The sequence below is a fragment of the Rattus norvegicus genome, chromosome 13 (genome assembly GCF_021556685.1).
Source record: "Rattus norvegicus strain SHRSP/BbbUtx chromosome 13, alternate assembly SHRSP_T2T, whole genome shotgun sequence".
In the NCBI taxonomy this organism is placed as follows: domain Eukaryota; kingdom Metazoa; phylum Chordata; class Mammalia; order Rodentia; family Muridae; genus Rattus; species Rattus norvegicus.
Window position 1 is genome coordinate 32,220,098 of NC_141546.1, and position 16,370 is coordinate 32,236,467.

Here is a 16,370-nt window from a genome sequence, read left to right on the forward strand (position 1 = left end):
CTGTGTAGAACAGGTTGCAGGCACTCAGAAGCGGGCCCTCCCCTCCGCCTGTGGCGGGCTGGGATAAAAGGCCACGCTCCACCACATGCAGCTTCAGTGCTTCGAAGTCAGCCTCCTCACTAATTCCTGGGTCTTTGGGTTTTAAGCTCAGACTCCCACAGCCTTAGGAGCACGTTGCTTGAGGGAGTCTCTCTCTTGTATTCGATTGTTTTCCTATGTTCTGCCATCCCTGCAAGTATTCCCGTGTTGTTACTCGGTTAGTAAAGTACTTTCCCAAAGGTAACAGGGTGCTTTTGTCTGTCATCAGATTCCAGTCTGGTAAAGTCTTTGTCCTGCTTCTTAGGCATAAAAGAAGACATTTTTCATGTGCCTTTAAAATTTCTAATTTAGTCAAGTGCAGTGGGTTAGAATGTCCCGATATAAACCCAACAGTGGTTTGTCTAGAAACTGCCTCTTCCCACGGTGCACTGCCAGCTTGTCCAGTTCTTACTAAAGTGAGAACAATCTTAAGCATTTATTATTTGTATTATTATATAATGTGATATTATTAATATTCTATTTACCAGCTTCCTTCCTCCTGCTGGACAACAAAGGAAATGAGCCATCCAAGGCCACGACATTAAAACAGAAGCAAGGACTATTCCAGATTAAAGTCGGGCTCCCTGTGACCGATGCTGTGCTTTTGAAGCAGTGCTTGTGAACTCTCCAGTACTGTGGTGCACACTCACCTCTTGGCCATGCTTTCTTTTTCTAGGCAGCACAGATTGTGCTCATCTCTCTGTTCGAACTGAACACTCCTGAATTTACCATGTTACTTGGTGCCTTGCCAAAAACATTCCAGGACGGTGCCACCAAACTCCTGCATAACCACCTTAAGAACTCCAGTAACGCTGGTGTGGTAAGTGCCCTGCTCGTGGTTTGGTTATGACCTCCAACTGACCCTCACCCGGCTCCAGGCTGAGGGACAGTCAGCTTCCTTGTCCTCTGTTAACAAGCTTCTTTCTGATCATGGCATATGCTCCAGAAGTAAATGGATTTGATACTCACATGGGTAAGGTTGTCAAGTCAGTTACATATTTACTAAGTTGTTTTACTATTCTTTCATACTTGAATCTGTCTTTGTTATTCTATTCCTGTAATGATACAATTGCTTAATTGTATCGCTTAGCAGAGCTATTTTAGTTCCTTTACCATAGCTCTGACAAGAGGAACTGAAGAGTGAATGTATCTTGGCTCATATTTCCAGAGTGGTACAGTCGGCATGACAGAGAGGGCAAGTGGTCACACTGCGTCTGCAGTTAAGTAGCGGTCACTTGCTGGTGCTCAGCTCACTTTGTTCCTTTTGTTCAGTCTGGCACTCTAACCCCTGGGATGACACTGCCGGAATTCAGAGTGCATCTTCCCACCTTAATTAATACAATCTTGAAAGTCTCTTGCCAACTTATCCAGTTATTGGTCTTGTACATGGTTCTGGATTTTGTCAGATTAATAGTCAGTATTAGCCACCATATAGCTGATAGTGGCCATTAAGCTCCAAGAGTTCCCACAGAACAGTTATCCATCGCAGCTTATATCTTGAGGCAGAGTTGGGGTGGTGTGGGGATTGTCATTATGGACGGATTTACACACAGGTTAAGAAACAAAGGGAAGAGTTCTTGGACTTTGAAGAAAACCTTTTAATAATGGTGCATACATTCCTTTGTCCCAGGGATCTCCAAGCAATACCATTGGCCGGACACCTTCCCGACACCCCAGTAGCAGGACCAGCCCCTTGACCTCACCCACCAACTGTTCCCATGGGGGACTATCTCCAAGGTAAGCTCATTCCACAGGAGTGAAAAATGAAAGTGCCCCAGTTTTTGCAGCCTGCTTAGACATAAGCGGAATAGCAGAGTCTAGGACAGGGGTGTGGGCTTGCTCCTTCTCCACTTGTAACTGTGGAACAGTTCATGCTCCATGTTCTCTGTAGTTCTGCTAGCTCTAAACACTGAACCAAGTACCTCATAGATTTAAACACCGAAGGTCACTTGAATCCCTGAAAAAGCCCTTCAGCTCTCCTCTAAAACAGAGAACCAAAATGGTATTACTGAGTTAGCAATAGACCCTTTAGAGTCTGCACCAAACCTGGGACAGTTTTCCAGTCAGCTTTGCACTGCAGACCTGCCCATGTCCTATTTAAAGCAGATGTTGCTCTGCAAACGCAGTGGCTGGGAGCCTGAGCACCACCGAGTTCAGCATGTACAGACTCCTGCTAGTCTGAGGGCCTAGTTCAGCATGTACAGACTCCTGCTAGTCTGAGGGCCTAGTTCAACATGTGCAGACTCCTGCTGGTCTGAGGGCCTAACTTCTTACTTGTTCATTTTTATTTCTGTTTTTGAGCTGAGGTCTGCTAAGTAGTCCTGGTCAGCTTGGAACTTTCCATACATATCTTGCCTCAGTCTCTAGGCTCCAGACATGGCAGTCATATACCATCATGCCCAGTAGTTGGGTGACTTCACAGGAGAGGTGATTTGAGGCTTCTTAGTCCTCAGAGTGGTGGCTCTATGGAGCCACAATATATCCTGGACCAGCAAGGGTCTCAAGTGCTATATTTTATCTATGAAAAGTCACAGTCTTTAGGCTATGGAAATATGTCAAATATACCCTTTCCTGGTAAAGGCCTTCATCTGCTAAAAAGATGTCCACAATTTACTTTTATTTTTGCCTTTGGTTTTGGTTTTCATTTTGAGACAGGGTCTCATTTAACCCAGGCTGACTCAAACTTTGTAGCAGAAGATAACCTTAAATTCAAGACCCTATGCCTTCTCACACACACACACACACACACACACACACACACACACACACACACACACACACAGAGTGCTGGAATTGCAGGCATATAAGACTAAGCCTGGCCCACTGGTGCCTTTAAATATAACTTTTGTGGGTTCCTTTCTTACCACCAGTGTCCTCTAGACCCCAACTATACTATCAATATCATGGAGCAAAGGAAATCTGTACTTGGGGAAAGAATGTGTTTCATAAGCTTTTATAGCACCTCGCTGTCTTCGCATTGCTTTGTGTGAGCTGTATTATCAAGTAATCTCTGTAATATCAGGTGCATACTTGATCTGTCGCATCAAGTCTGATATTACATCACTAGGTTCTATCTGCTTTGTCAGTGTTGCAGCATATTAGGATTAGACAGACACTGGTGAGAGTCACTGCCCTTCCCTGGCAACTGAATGCTAAGATCACTGAGGTGCATGGTTTAGCCTGAGTGACCAGGGTACAGTACAGACAGTGAAGATTTTATAGAAAATGCATGTTTTCTATAAGTTGATGCTTTGTCTCAGCATGATGCTGTGTATGCTTAATTGGGAAGTCTGTTCTTCCGAAATGCACAGTTCATATATCTTTTACCTATGGCATTAATAGGTAATGAGAAAAGATAAACCTCAAATTAAGTATTTGACTACTTTGATACTAGGTTAAAAACTGGCTAGAAATTAATCTTTGCATGTCTCCAAATCATTAAAAATGTCCATTAATTCTTAACCAAGCTTTTTTTTAAACTCTTAGGTGAAAGAAAGAGATTTATTTTCAATATGGAAAGTTCTGGCTGTGACTAGAACATATTTTCTCCTGGCCAGATCTTCTTTAGTGAATTACTCAGTTAGTATAGTTTTAGGTTAAACACGAGAGTTGAGTAGCTTGCACATCTCTCAAGGGTGATAAACGTTACAGTGAAGCCTCCACCATGTTTCTAAGCCTTGAAGCATGATCTTGACTGCTACCTTTTATTTTGAAGGGGAAAATAGAAGACCAGCTGTTTGTTTTTTTGGGGTTTTTTTTTTTTTTGGTTTTTTTTTTTTTTTGTTTTTGTTTTTGTTTTTTTTTTTTTTTGTTTTTTTTTAGTTCTGTACATAAAGATGAACTAGGATTTTTTTGTTTTAAATCAAAAGTTCTGTAATTTGATTATGGTGATAATTAGGGACTGTGATAACAGCTCTAATTTGATGATAGCTTTGGATTTCCCTCGTGAGAAAGTTCTTTTCATTAACCCAGTAGTGTCAGAGATGTCTCCAGGCTAATGCTTTGTAGATTGTCATTACTGGTTAGTGTGTGAGGGGATGGCTACCAGTTCTTCCCAACCAATGAACAAGTATGACACAATATCTGAGTGGAGGTTATCATTTAACCCATACTTACAGTTTAGCTCATTTTACCCATTGTGATGTTGTGGTGGAGAAAGAGCTGCAGTTACAGGTGCCCGAGGTCTTGCTGCAGTCTAGTGTATGTTCCTCATGAGTGTAGCCCCGAACAGAATGGACCTGCATGGTCACCTCTGGGTCCCCTGACAAGCTGCCCTTCAGACAGCTCTTGCGTTTCTCCTGGCTAGGTGACATAGCATCTGTAGGCCATGGCAAAGGTTCTTAGCAAACTCAGCCCACATATGGAACCACACTTGGGTACCACCCCTGTTTTCTCTCTGCTTACCCCAGCCTGGAATGTGGCTTGAAAGGGTCCTGTGCCACAGTGACCTCTCATCTCCAGGCTGTTTTTCCCTACAAGATGGGTTCTGTGCCCCTCCTCAGGGGTGCTGACACCTAGGGACACCTGCTGTGAGAACTGTTGGTGCCACTGAAGGTGGTGATGACTCAATTGATAAACCACTTGCCTTCCAAGCATGAGGACTTGAGTTCATCCTCAGAACCCATTTTAAAAAAATTTAAAAGGATAGGCCCTTGTTTTCCCAGCAGTAATGAGATAAGAGGTGAAGACTAATCCCCAGACCATGCACGCAGTAACCTACCTAGCCTCTGGTGAAGTTCCTCTCTACTCCCAGGCTTTGTCTCATATAAAAAATAGAAGATGCCTGAATGGCAGTACCCGGAGCTTGTCGTCTGACCACCATACAAACTCATGTACAAACTGTGCTGCAGCTGGCAGGATGCTGTGGACTCTGCCCTGTATGCTCAAAACTTGTGGTAGGAGTTAGAACTTCCCTGGGGGCCTCTGCAAGCCCAGGTCAGTTACTGACACTGTGACAAGCAATTAGATACCTATGTTCCCAAGTGCATGTTAGTTTCCTATGAGTGACACAGAAGCAGAGGAGTGCCATTTCATGTCTGTAATTTAGATTCTTTCTCCTCTGAGCTGGCCAGCTAAGACTTACTGGCTTCACCTACCCACTCTCCAGTGGCACTCTGTCTTCTGAACTCTGACTAGATGCCCAGCTCAGAGACACTGTCTGCTGCCCTGGAGTCCTCACACTATGGTGTGGTCTCAGAGCACCTCAACCACACCACTTGAATGAAGTCTTGAGAGTGCCACCTCTGGTCCTTTCTGAAATGACTCGGGCACCACCTTAGCATCCTTAGTTTCCAGTGCTTCTAATGCATGTCCAGCCCAGGCACACAGGCTCGCCCTCTCATACGTATGCACACGGCTACACTTGGTCTCAGTTGACTTTGGTTTTGGGGTTTTTTGTTTGTTTTTTTCGATAGAGTATTTTTCCATATAGCCTTGGCTATCCTGGAACTCACTCTGTAGACCAAGCTAGCCTCTAGCCTGCCTCCTGAGTACTCGCCAAATTTATTTGGTTTTGGGTTTTTTTTGTTTTGTTTTTTGGGGTTTTTTTTTTTTGTTGTTGTTGTTGTTGTTTTTTTTTTGTTTTAAATGTACAACTCTGCATGTACACCTATATGCCAGAAGAGGGCATCAGATCCCTTTATAAATGTTCATAAACCACCATATAGTTGCTGGGAATTGAACTCAGAACCTCTGGAAGAGCAACCAGTGTTCTTAACTGCTGAGCCATCTCACTAGCCAACCTCAGTTGATTAAAGCAGTCAGCTTAGCCCATGGTTGGGGAAAAAAGGAATAAAAACAGTCCTAACTGAGGAGCAAAGTATTCTTTTTTCCTCCTTGTATGAAGTACTAAATTTTGCTCCAGCTGATTTTATGAGACTCTGTCAGGAAAGAGGAGTCCTAAAGATACTCTGATGGGGTATCTTCTTCCTCCCCTTCTCCTTGCATCTCTGTTTTTCTCTCTCTGATTGTCCTCTTCTGATCACTGCAGTCGGTTGTGGGGTTGGAGTGCCGACGGGCTATCGAAGCCCCCACCTCCCTTTTCTCAGCCTAACTCCATTCCCACCGCTCCCTCCCACAAGACTCTCAGGCGCTCTTACTCTCCCAGGTAACATGCTACCTGTTAAGTTTGTTCAAGATGTCACAATATTATTATGTCCCCAACATTGCCCTGGGTCTTTCAGAAAGCCTCCGAGCTCCTCTGGTGAGATTCCTGCCTCCACTTAGACTTGCAGGCATGGAGCCTGGGTGAAACATGTGAGCAGGAACAGACTTGGGAGCCAGGCTGCTGCTCGCTCTAAGAGGCAGTGACACTTTTACCACCCAACCAGATTGGTCACCATTTACTCTGATGGGCTGTTTGTCCTAGTGTAGCATTTAGGTCCCATCATGATGTCCAGATAGACAGTGGTGGGTGCACTTTCCTTAATATGAGTCCCAGGTGTAGCAGAGCTCTGCTAAGGATCGGGTGAGACTGCTCTCCACAAGTCACTGTCCCTACTGTGAATGCACAAATACTGTTTCACAGCCACCACACAGAGAGCCCTGAGAGGTGAAATCACCATGACAAAACAGCTTGAGAAGGAAAGGCTTTATTTAACTTAGCACATGGTTTGTAGTCCATCATCCAGAGAAATGAGAGAAGGAACTCAAGGCAGGGACAGGAAGCAATAGCCATGGAGGAGTGCTGCTTACTGGCTTGCTCTGCCTGATTTCTTATACCACTCAGGACCACCTGCCCAGGACATGACACTGCCCACAGTGGGGTGGCTGGCTCCCACATTAGTCATTAATCAAGAAAATGCCTATAAGCAATGTGATGGAAACGTTTTCCCAACAGAAGTTCCTCTTCCCTGACATATCTAGCTCAAGTCAGGTTGTCAAAAAAACAACAACAAAAATAAAACAAAGCCAGGATAGGTTGTGCCATTGTCCCATGTCCCTAAACATGCCCCACCTAGGGCTGAAGCTAGTTTCGTGGCAGAGCTCCTACCTAGCCTGTGTAAGTACTCCAGTACTGCCGAACAAATAAATGCATTGATCAGGAAAGATGCCCTGGTTTCAGACAGAAAATTATTTGTCCCTAGGAAGCAGCTGCTGCTGCTGGGAGTAAAGCTGCCAGGCGCTGGCTTAGTGACCCATGACACATCCAGAAAGACATAGCTCCTGTCAGGCTTTAAAACAGTTATGTGAAAAAAAGAACCAAAAAAAAAAAAAAAAAAAAACAGTTATGTTTGATCTCTAGAAAGTTCTATATATTCCCTCAGACACTTGTTCCAGTTTCTTGAATACTGTCATAAAAATCCAAAGCTGAGAGTGTGTACCCAGCTGTGTAAAAGGATAAAAGATCTTAAGGACAGAAAGAAAACCAGAGGGCTTGTGAGGTAAAGATACTTGCTTCCATGCCTGACAGGTAACCTGAGTTCAATCCCTGATACCAGCTCCACAGAGCTGCCTTCTGACCTCCACATGTACACCATGGAGTATTAGCTTGTGCACATGCACACACAGGCACAAGGTTACATTTTAAACATTTAAAAAGTCAACCTAGAAAACAAACAGCAGCTGCGGCTGTGGGGTTCTAAATAACTGATGCACAGATGGTGTCCTCTTTGTAATACCTGCGCTTGTCACTGTTCTGAGTCACCCTGTCACCCAGTGTAGACCCACTTCATTGACTCCCCCAGTAGACTGCCCTGCTTGCCCTTCCACACACAGAGCCTCACTCCACTCATCCTCCAGCGGGTTATCCAGATTGACCTCCAGAGGAGGTCAGAATCATCTCCAGAATCATCTTTCCCAAATGTACATGTAACATCAATCTAACTCAACTAGTTGTAACAGTTAATACATAATTTTCACCATGGGGTGGGGCTCCATAGCATGCCCAAGACCCTGGGTTCAATGCCCAGCATTGAGGGTGGGGGAAAGACATAAAGTAGAACTTCCAGTACACAACTGAGGGAGATAACACTGACTGTAAATGGGTTTTGAAGACTAACAGACCCTATTGATTTCACAACAAAAGTATTCTCTTTGTCTATACCTGGTATTCTTAGCCCTCAATTAACAGAAAAGAAAGGTCCAAAAAAACAGGCTTCCTCTCTTCCCATTGATTTCTTTGTCATCCTGACCCAATGTCCCTTCCCACCTGCCATCTGGTTCTCCACAGGGTAGTCACTGGGCTACATTAGGGTGACACGACCTGTCCTTAGGTCAATGGCTGTTGGTTGACTGAGTTACTCTTCCTAATCTAAGATTCAGAGCGAAGTCCCTCAGAGTCTAATCGGAAAGTTTACAGGTGATCAAGGCTTGGGCTTTAACCCAAACTATTACATCCTGAGAATGTCTCTAAGCTAAAATGGGGCACTCTGCGTCACATGCAGATTCACCTCACCAGTCTGCACAGTCTTCATTTGTCAGCACTCAGGTCTCAGGGTTGGCTAGAGAGGAGCACTTACTGTTCTCTCAGTTTCAGTCCTAGCACCTCCATCAGGGGGCTTACATTCCGGCCTCTGGGTGCCTGTGCAAGCACATACACGTACAAACACAGAAACGAAAGGTGAATATTCTTAAAACGTAGATTTGGGGTTGTTTGTCCAACCCACTTCCTGATGACAGCCTTCCTGGGAAACTTTTCCCTAAGAAGTGAAGGCTTAAAGGGTATTGATCTGAAAAAAAGGCAAACCGTAGACAGCATCAAGAAAAAGGGGGATGATGCCTAGAGAGGGGGTGCCACTAGAGAGCAGCCATCTCTAGTGCTCATGAGTACCCAGAGCTCATGATTTCAGCTTTCTTCCAAGAGGCTCTTGAAGGAGTAACCTCAGGGGTTGGACACACCCTGACACCATTGTGATAGCTGGAATTGGTCATTCCTGGAAAGTGACCGAGGGGACAACAGCCGGCAGAGCCTTTACTTTCCTCACAAGAGGCCATTGTGATGGGGCAGCCATTGGAACTGGAGTGAAACATTTTAAGGGAGTTTGGGTTGAAAATCATGGGGTGGATTTATCTGAAAGCCAACATTCTCTGAAGCAACACATTGAAAATAATATTGTGACATCCCTTAAAGACTGAACGTTCCTTCAGACCACCTCTCGTCCGTCCATCACTCTTTAAATTTTTTTTTCTTTTGCATGGGCTATGCTGTTATCTTTGGTTGTTGTGATTTAAAGTATTTAAGGCATTCTTTTACATCTTGTATATTTTTTTTATGTGAGTCATAATACTCAGTCTCTCTGTATAAAAATAGTGTACTGGTCAGATGTATAAACACTCCTGTGCATAAGCTGGTGTTGCAGAGTGCCTAGGACAGGGACATGGGATGTTCTCTCTAGTCATACTTTGAGTAGTTCTGTAGAGTTGCCTTGGGGACAGCCTGTGAACTCCAAATGCCTGGAACCCTTGAGTACTGCTTTGTCTAGTTTTTAATTTAACTTCTCATGGGTATGCACATTGAGTTTCACCTGCAGATGTGTTCAGGGATCGTGTTTCCTTTTGTTAGGTGCCAAGGCCAGGCTTTGAGTTGGTGTGTGTTGTCGGAACTCTCCTAATACAGCTGATAGGTGCTTTCTTCCATTTACCAGGAAAGATAGATTCTGTCTGGACCAGTTTTGCAGTGCTGGGTGCATTAGCTTCCGTCTGTGAGAGTGAGCTCAGGGCTGTTGCTGTCGCCAGCATTAAAGAGTACTTGGATCATTGCATCCTCCAGTGGGCAGAGATACGACTAGTCCCATGGCAGTCTCCAAGGGAGCAACTTAGTAAATTCTGGTTGTTTTTAACTTAGAGGAAATTTGCTTCTTGTGCAATGCATGGCTTGGCAGTGTTGCCATTAGGAAGGGATCTGACCAGTGGACACCTTGTTACATTAAAGAACTAATAATGCTGTTGCTTGGTTCTGTACAGCCAAGGATTGTTGGAGTGTACCGAACTCCTTGGCTAGCTCAGGACTTTCTATAAGTGAGTTAGCCTACAGCATCTTGTCTTTCCTTGAATACTGTATTAATAACTTTTCTATTGCTGTGATAAAAATATCATGACCAAGGAACTTAAGGAAGACTTAATTTGGGCTTATGGTTGGCTCCAGAGGGATCATGGCAGAGAGGCATAGCAGCAAGTGGCAGGCATGACAGTGGAGAGCTGAGCTTCAATTGTGAACATAAAGCAGAGTGGACAAACTAGGCTGAGACCATAAACACTCAAAGCCTACCCCAAGAGATGTCCTTCAACAAGGGCACCCCTCCTGAACCCACCAAACAGTGCCACCAGTTCGGGGACCAAATGGTCAAATATCAGAGCCTGTGTGGGACATTCTCATTCAAACTACTAAATTCCACTCCCTGACCCCCCCCCCATAGACTTATAGCCATATGATGATACAAAATGTGTTTTACCCAATTTCAAAGCTCCCATAGTCTTCTCAATCTAAAGCCTAGTCTCTTGTGAGACTCTAGGCAATCAATCTCTTAACTGTAACTCCCTGTAAAACCAAAGGGCAACTTATGTATTTCCAACATATAATGGCACAGAAGAGACATTACCATTTTAGAAGGAAGGGATGGAGTATAATTGGGAAATACTGGGCAAACATAAGACTGAAATCTGGCACAGTAAATGCTGAATCCTCCAGGTCCATTGTATGGGGCTTTCATTTCAAAGGGGTCAGCGTACTCTGCCCTTCCAGCTGTGCTGCCCGTGGCGTCTGTCCCTTCCTTGGGCTGGTTCTCCTTCCTGTGTACAGCTTTCCTTGGCAGTATTTCATGGCTCTGGTATCTCCAATGTCTTGAAGTCTCCACTGTGGACAGCCTTTACTCTCACAGCTCTACGAAATAGCCTCTCGTAGCCGCTTGCTGTCTCCGGGCGTCCCCACCACACACTGTCTGTCTTGAGTGGCTCTGAAACTTGAGGAAGGATCTTCCCCTCTTGCATCTTTCATGCCTCTAAAGCCAGTACCACATGGACAGCCCTACCTAGGCCAGCACAGCAGTGCAGTGAAAGCTTAGCTGGGTGGTCTTGCCCTAGGGCACACTTCCCTTTGTTGCTGTGAATCTGAGAGTCTGGTGAATAGCCTCTGTCTTAGCACAGGTCTTGCCTACAACATGGAGCTTCTCAGCCCGCCTTTCTCTCCATATTGTACTTTCTATTTCTCTCTAACCCATTTGTGTTTCCTTGAAGACTGTTTCAGTAACAGCCATGCTACAGATTCAATGTTTTACCTTGTCTTGAAATTTCCTGAACCAAAGAAATTAGTCCATTACTTTTAAATTTAGCCTCAAGCAGGTTCTTAGGATTAGAGCAATCAGATTCTTTCCCAAAATATCACAGCAACAAGCCAAGTCCTAATACTGTTTCCCTCTGACACCTCTTGAGCTGGGCCAATGCAGTCTACATTGCTCTCCACACCTGCTGTCTTCTGGGATCCTACAGGATGGCTCTGGAGAGCAATAAATCATTTCTCTAGCTCAGCGTTCCAAAGTCTTCCACACACTAGCGTGGCCAGGTTGTTCAGAGCAGTAGCCCAGTCTCTGGTACCTACTTATGTGTTAATATTCTTCTGTGCTATGATGGCACACCATGACCAAGAGAGCATCTAGAAGGTTTATTTAGGTTTACAGTTCCTGAGGGTAAGAGTCCATCATGGTGTGAAGCATAAAAGGAGCAGTCATGGAACCAGGAAGAGAAAGCCGAGAGCTCACATCTTCCAAAGCAAGGGTGATTCAGAGAGCATACTAGAGAGCAGGCAAAGCTTCTTATTGTCAAAGCCCACACCCAGTGACATACTTCCTCCTAATACCCACACCCCAAACAGTGCCTCCAAATAGGGACCAAGTATTGAAATGCCAGAGCCTGTCCTGTAGGAGACAGTCTCACGTAAACTACTCCAAATGCTTTCTCAAAACAAGTGGTGTTTAAACTAAGCTGTTCTGTCTTCAAACTGTCCCTAGTTGATTGTCCCACCATGCTTTGCAGTCGTCCTTGTCTATGCATCCTGTGCTTTTTTTTTTTTTTTTTTAATGTCTCAGGAAAGATGTGTGGTGTTTTTTCTCATGACACTCTCTGTTGAGTGCCCTTTTCATACATCTAAAGAACATTTGTTGACATAACTGCAGGACACCACACTGTCTTTTTTTTTTTTTTTAAAGCATTTCTGCTTTGTGGTGTATTACTGTTAGTGTCTCAAAGGATAGCAGTTGGCATCACTTTTCCAAAGGGGACAGCTATTGTTTCTAGAAGTGTTTTTCGATGTTCATTCAAGAGGGTGGCTCTCTTTAAGATCTGCCTTAACAAAAGAATCTGGTATTCCCATCAAGCTCCTGGGTTAGGCCACATGGGGTTTGGAGCCCCAGGGGCCCAGTGAGGGTAGGTCTGACTTTGAATCCCAAGCTGTTGTTTTTTGACATAGGGCTTGATTGTTTCTCTGCATTGGATTCTGGTGTGCCTAGCTGGGTCTTGTGAAGTGGTTTGCTTTGCTTCTCAGAAGTGTCTGTAATTCTAGCTTATTGCCATGTGCCTGTTCCTCTAGAGTTTGTACATTTGAGACCAGTAACAAGTAAACTAGCTTTTTTTCATCTTCAAGATAAGAAAGTCACCTTCCACCGTCATCCCCGTGTACATTCGGTCACCTCCGTCACTCCTGCGTTCTCTCATCCTTGTGCTTTTGTTCTCACTGCTTCCTGGGTGCTGGTGCGATGTGTCTGGGACTGGCTGTGACATGCAAGATGGCCAGTGGCAGGCCCTGACAAGAGCTGCCCCCTTGTGTTCCAACTAACTGAAAACCTTACTCTAAATTATGAACCAGCTAGGCCTGTGTCTTGGTTTTATGCACATACCTCAGTTTCTCAGAAAATACATTTTTAATTATAGCATGCTGGACTATGACACGGAGAACCTGAACTCTGAGGAAATCTACAGCTCTTTGCGTGGAGTTACAGAAGCCATCGAGAAGTTCAGCTTCCGAAGCCAGGAGGATCTAAATGAGCCAATCAAGCGAGATGGCAAGAAGGATTGTGATATCGTGAGTATCCTGGGCCAGGGCATGACTCCCTGGCAGTTAAGTGGCAGCAACTAGAGACTTTTCCCAAACTCAGCTCCCTGGTGACTATTTTCTGCCCTGGTGTTAAAGTAATGTATTTTTAGAGGCTTAAGGCAGTTTTAGGATGTTTCAGAAGAATGGTTCTCAGCTTCTGTTCCTTTGCTTTGGGCCTGTTTTCTTTCCTGTAATGTCAGTGAAGTACTTGCTGTACAAGCATGAGGGCCTGACTCCTGTTCCCAGAACCACATTTTTAAAAAAAAAAAAGCTTGGTGTTGGGTTGTGGTGAAATCTTAGCGCTCAAAAGGAAGAGTCAGGTGGACGTCTGTGACTGAGAGGCCATCCTGGTTCCAGGTGAGTTCCAGGACAGCTGGAGCTGCACAGAGACCCTGCCTTGAAAAACAAAAACAAGCAAACTAAAAAGCTTGGCATGGTGGGATGTGTCTGAAAGCCCAACTCCAGGGAGCCAGAGGCCCTAGAGCAGTGGCTCTTAACCCGAAGGTCAGACGACCTTTTCACAGGGGTTGCCTAAGACCCTCCTGCTTATCAGATATTTACATTACAAATCATAACTGTAGCAAAGTTAGTTATGAAGTAGCAACAAAGATAACTTTATTATTGGCAGTCTCCACAATATGAGGAATGTTTTAAAGGGTCATAGCATTAAGAACTTTGAGAACCACTACATTAGACGAAAAGAAGTTAACAGAGAGGCCAGAAATCTCCTGGGCTCTTGAGTCAGGGTGATGGGATCTGGTCTGAGAAGGAGAAGAAAGTAAGAAAGTGTATAGTAATCTGTTAATCTGTTCAGAACATCGTGGAGTTAACTGTGGGTGGGTGTGGATGGCGGGCCCATGGATCCACTAAGCAAACTAGGTAGTGGTGTTGGAGTTTAGGCCAGTGACTGAGGCTCAAGTGGAGACTTGAGAGGCATTGAGAAGCAATTCCATTGTACGGGAGTTGGGGGGTGGGGAAATGAAGGGGGGAAAAAAGTGAAGGGTGAAATGCCCACCCAGCACCTGGTAAGGACAGAGTCCTGGGGAGCAACAACCCCTGGGAAGCACTACTGGGTTGATGGGGGGAAGCCAAGGGGTGAGGGAATACTTTATATGTTTTAACAAGTACCAATTGCCGTGATAAGAACTGAAAGGGCCCCAGGAAGGGAGGGGAGAGGTGTCAGGGATGCAAGGACAGAGAGGGAATTGTGAGACACCAAATGAGGCAGCTGCCTGTAACTCCAGTTCCAGGAGAGCTGATGTCTTCTTTTGTCTCCCAAGGGCTCCTATACATACTTGGTGCACATAAACTCACACAGGTGCACACTGTCACACATACATAAATTTTAAAAATACGATTCAATCATTCCTTATTATCTGCAACTCTGAAGTGCCTGAGTCCCCTGTATCCTCAAATGTACCTCAGGTCATCTCTAGGTAGCATAGCACCTGCTAGAATGTTGTACCAGACATCCGTGTGGCTGTTATACTGCCATTTAGTCAACAGTGGTAAGAACAGTTGGCTCATCAGGTAAAGGGCCATGACCTAAGTTACATCCCTGGAACTCACAAGTTGTCCTCTGACCTCCACATGTGTGAATATCCCAGATAGATAGATAGATAGATAGATAGATAGATAGATAGATAGATAGATAGATAGATAGATAATTTTAGTGAAAAGTTATTAGATGTATTTTATGTGTCTGAATGTTCTCTGTGCTTGCATGTGTGTATGTGTGCCTGGTTCCCACCAAGTTGAGAAGAATGTGTCAGATTACCTGAAGTGGAGTTGTGAATGCTTATAAGGCACCAGGTGAATGCCGAGAGCCTCTGGAAGTGGCTCCACGTGATCTTAACCACTGAGCCATCTCTCTGTCCAAGCCCTCACCCACCCCCTTAAAAATAAAAGTGTATGCATTTAGTTTGGATGCCAGCCTTTTAATGACTATTCTGGTATATATTGACTGACTCCACTCAGAAACAGTCTGTGCATATGAAGAGCCGACTGTATTTCAGGGAGGGGCTATTTATTCGACAACATCCAGAGCCAGGGTACCTGTTCTTCAGCTGCACAGCAGGCCTAGTTTGCCAAGGCTTTGCATAGAAGCAAATTAGAGCTGGTGGGTGATGGCTCACACAAGAAATGCCAGTGCTAAAGATGTTGGGGGGAAATATTAAGCAATTACAGAGGAACAGGGACCAGGAATCTGGTCCAGTTTACTTCCTGTAGGCATCTTAGCACTGAATGTAAGAGATGCTGTGCGATGGAGGGATGGCTCAGTGGTTAAGAGCACTGACTGCTCTTCCAGAGGTCCTGAGTTCAAATCCCAGCAACCACATGGTGGCTCACAACCACCTGTAATGAGTTCTGATGCCCTCTTCTGGTGTGTCTGAAGACAGTGACAGTGTACTCAACATACATAAAATAAGAATAAGTAAGAGATGCTGTGGTGCAGCAGTGAAGAGCAGGTGCTACGTGAAATGAATGCAGTGGTCTGGAGGTCAGTACAACTGCACTTAACAAGAGCGAGTGTCAATACTGCCAATAATTTATTCTAAGGAAAGAGCTCAGCAAAAGAAAAGAATGGTGTTAATCCCACAAAGTGACATATTTAAGTATTATCTGCAACCTTTTGGAAAAGGTGGATAATTGAGTTATTAAAGCATGAGTAAAGAGTTACACATGATCACCACTGAACTTTATCTACACATAAATTGCTTATACAGTGAAGAAAACAAAATGTCAATTGTATGTATCCTGGAATTCCCATTTTTGCAAAATCTACACATAGAGAAGGACAGAAAAGAAATACACACAAAAAAAGTAAAATTGGAGGGCTGACAAGGTGGCTCAGAGGGCAAAAATACTGCTCTATTATTATTATTATTATTATTATTATCATCATCATCATCATCATTATCATTATTACCATTATCATTATTATTATTAGTTTTCTAAAGAAATAGTTCCATTAAAGAAATAGTTGCTTAGAAAATGTAGTGTAATTATGTTTTTAAGATTTTTTTTTTTAAATTTTTATTTTATTTTCCATGTATGACTGTTTTGCCTGCATGTATGCTTTGCCCACACAGAGGCCAGGAGAAGCTGTTGGGGATCCTCTGGAACTAGAGTCATTGTGTGGTTGTGAGGTACCCAACATGAGTGCTGAGAACTGAACCTGGATCCAATGCAAAAGCAGTTTATGTTCTTACCACTGAGCCATCTCTCAGCCCCTATAAGTTTCTAAGCACTCTAAGTGACATTTCAT

The 16,370-nt window shown here is 44.2% G+C and overlaps 1 protein-coding gene across 36 annotated transcripts in view; it reads left to right on the forward strand.

Annotated features, from left to right (window-relative positions):
- Positions 1-16,370, forward strand: part of Clasp1 (cytoplasmic linker associated protein 1) — a 221,554-nt gene that overhangs the window by 178,271 nt on the left and 26,913 nt on the right. For 30 of the 36 annotated variants that reach the window (XM_087580631.1, XM_087580632.1, XM_087580617.1 and 27 more), the window contains 3 exons: positions 755-898; positions 1,709-1,815; positions 12,940-13,090. In XM_087580631.1, the coding sequence (XP_087436757.1) occupies positions 755-898; positions 1,709-1,815; positions 12,940-13,090 (402 nt within the window). 36 annotated transcript variants of the gene reach the window in all.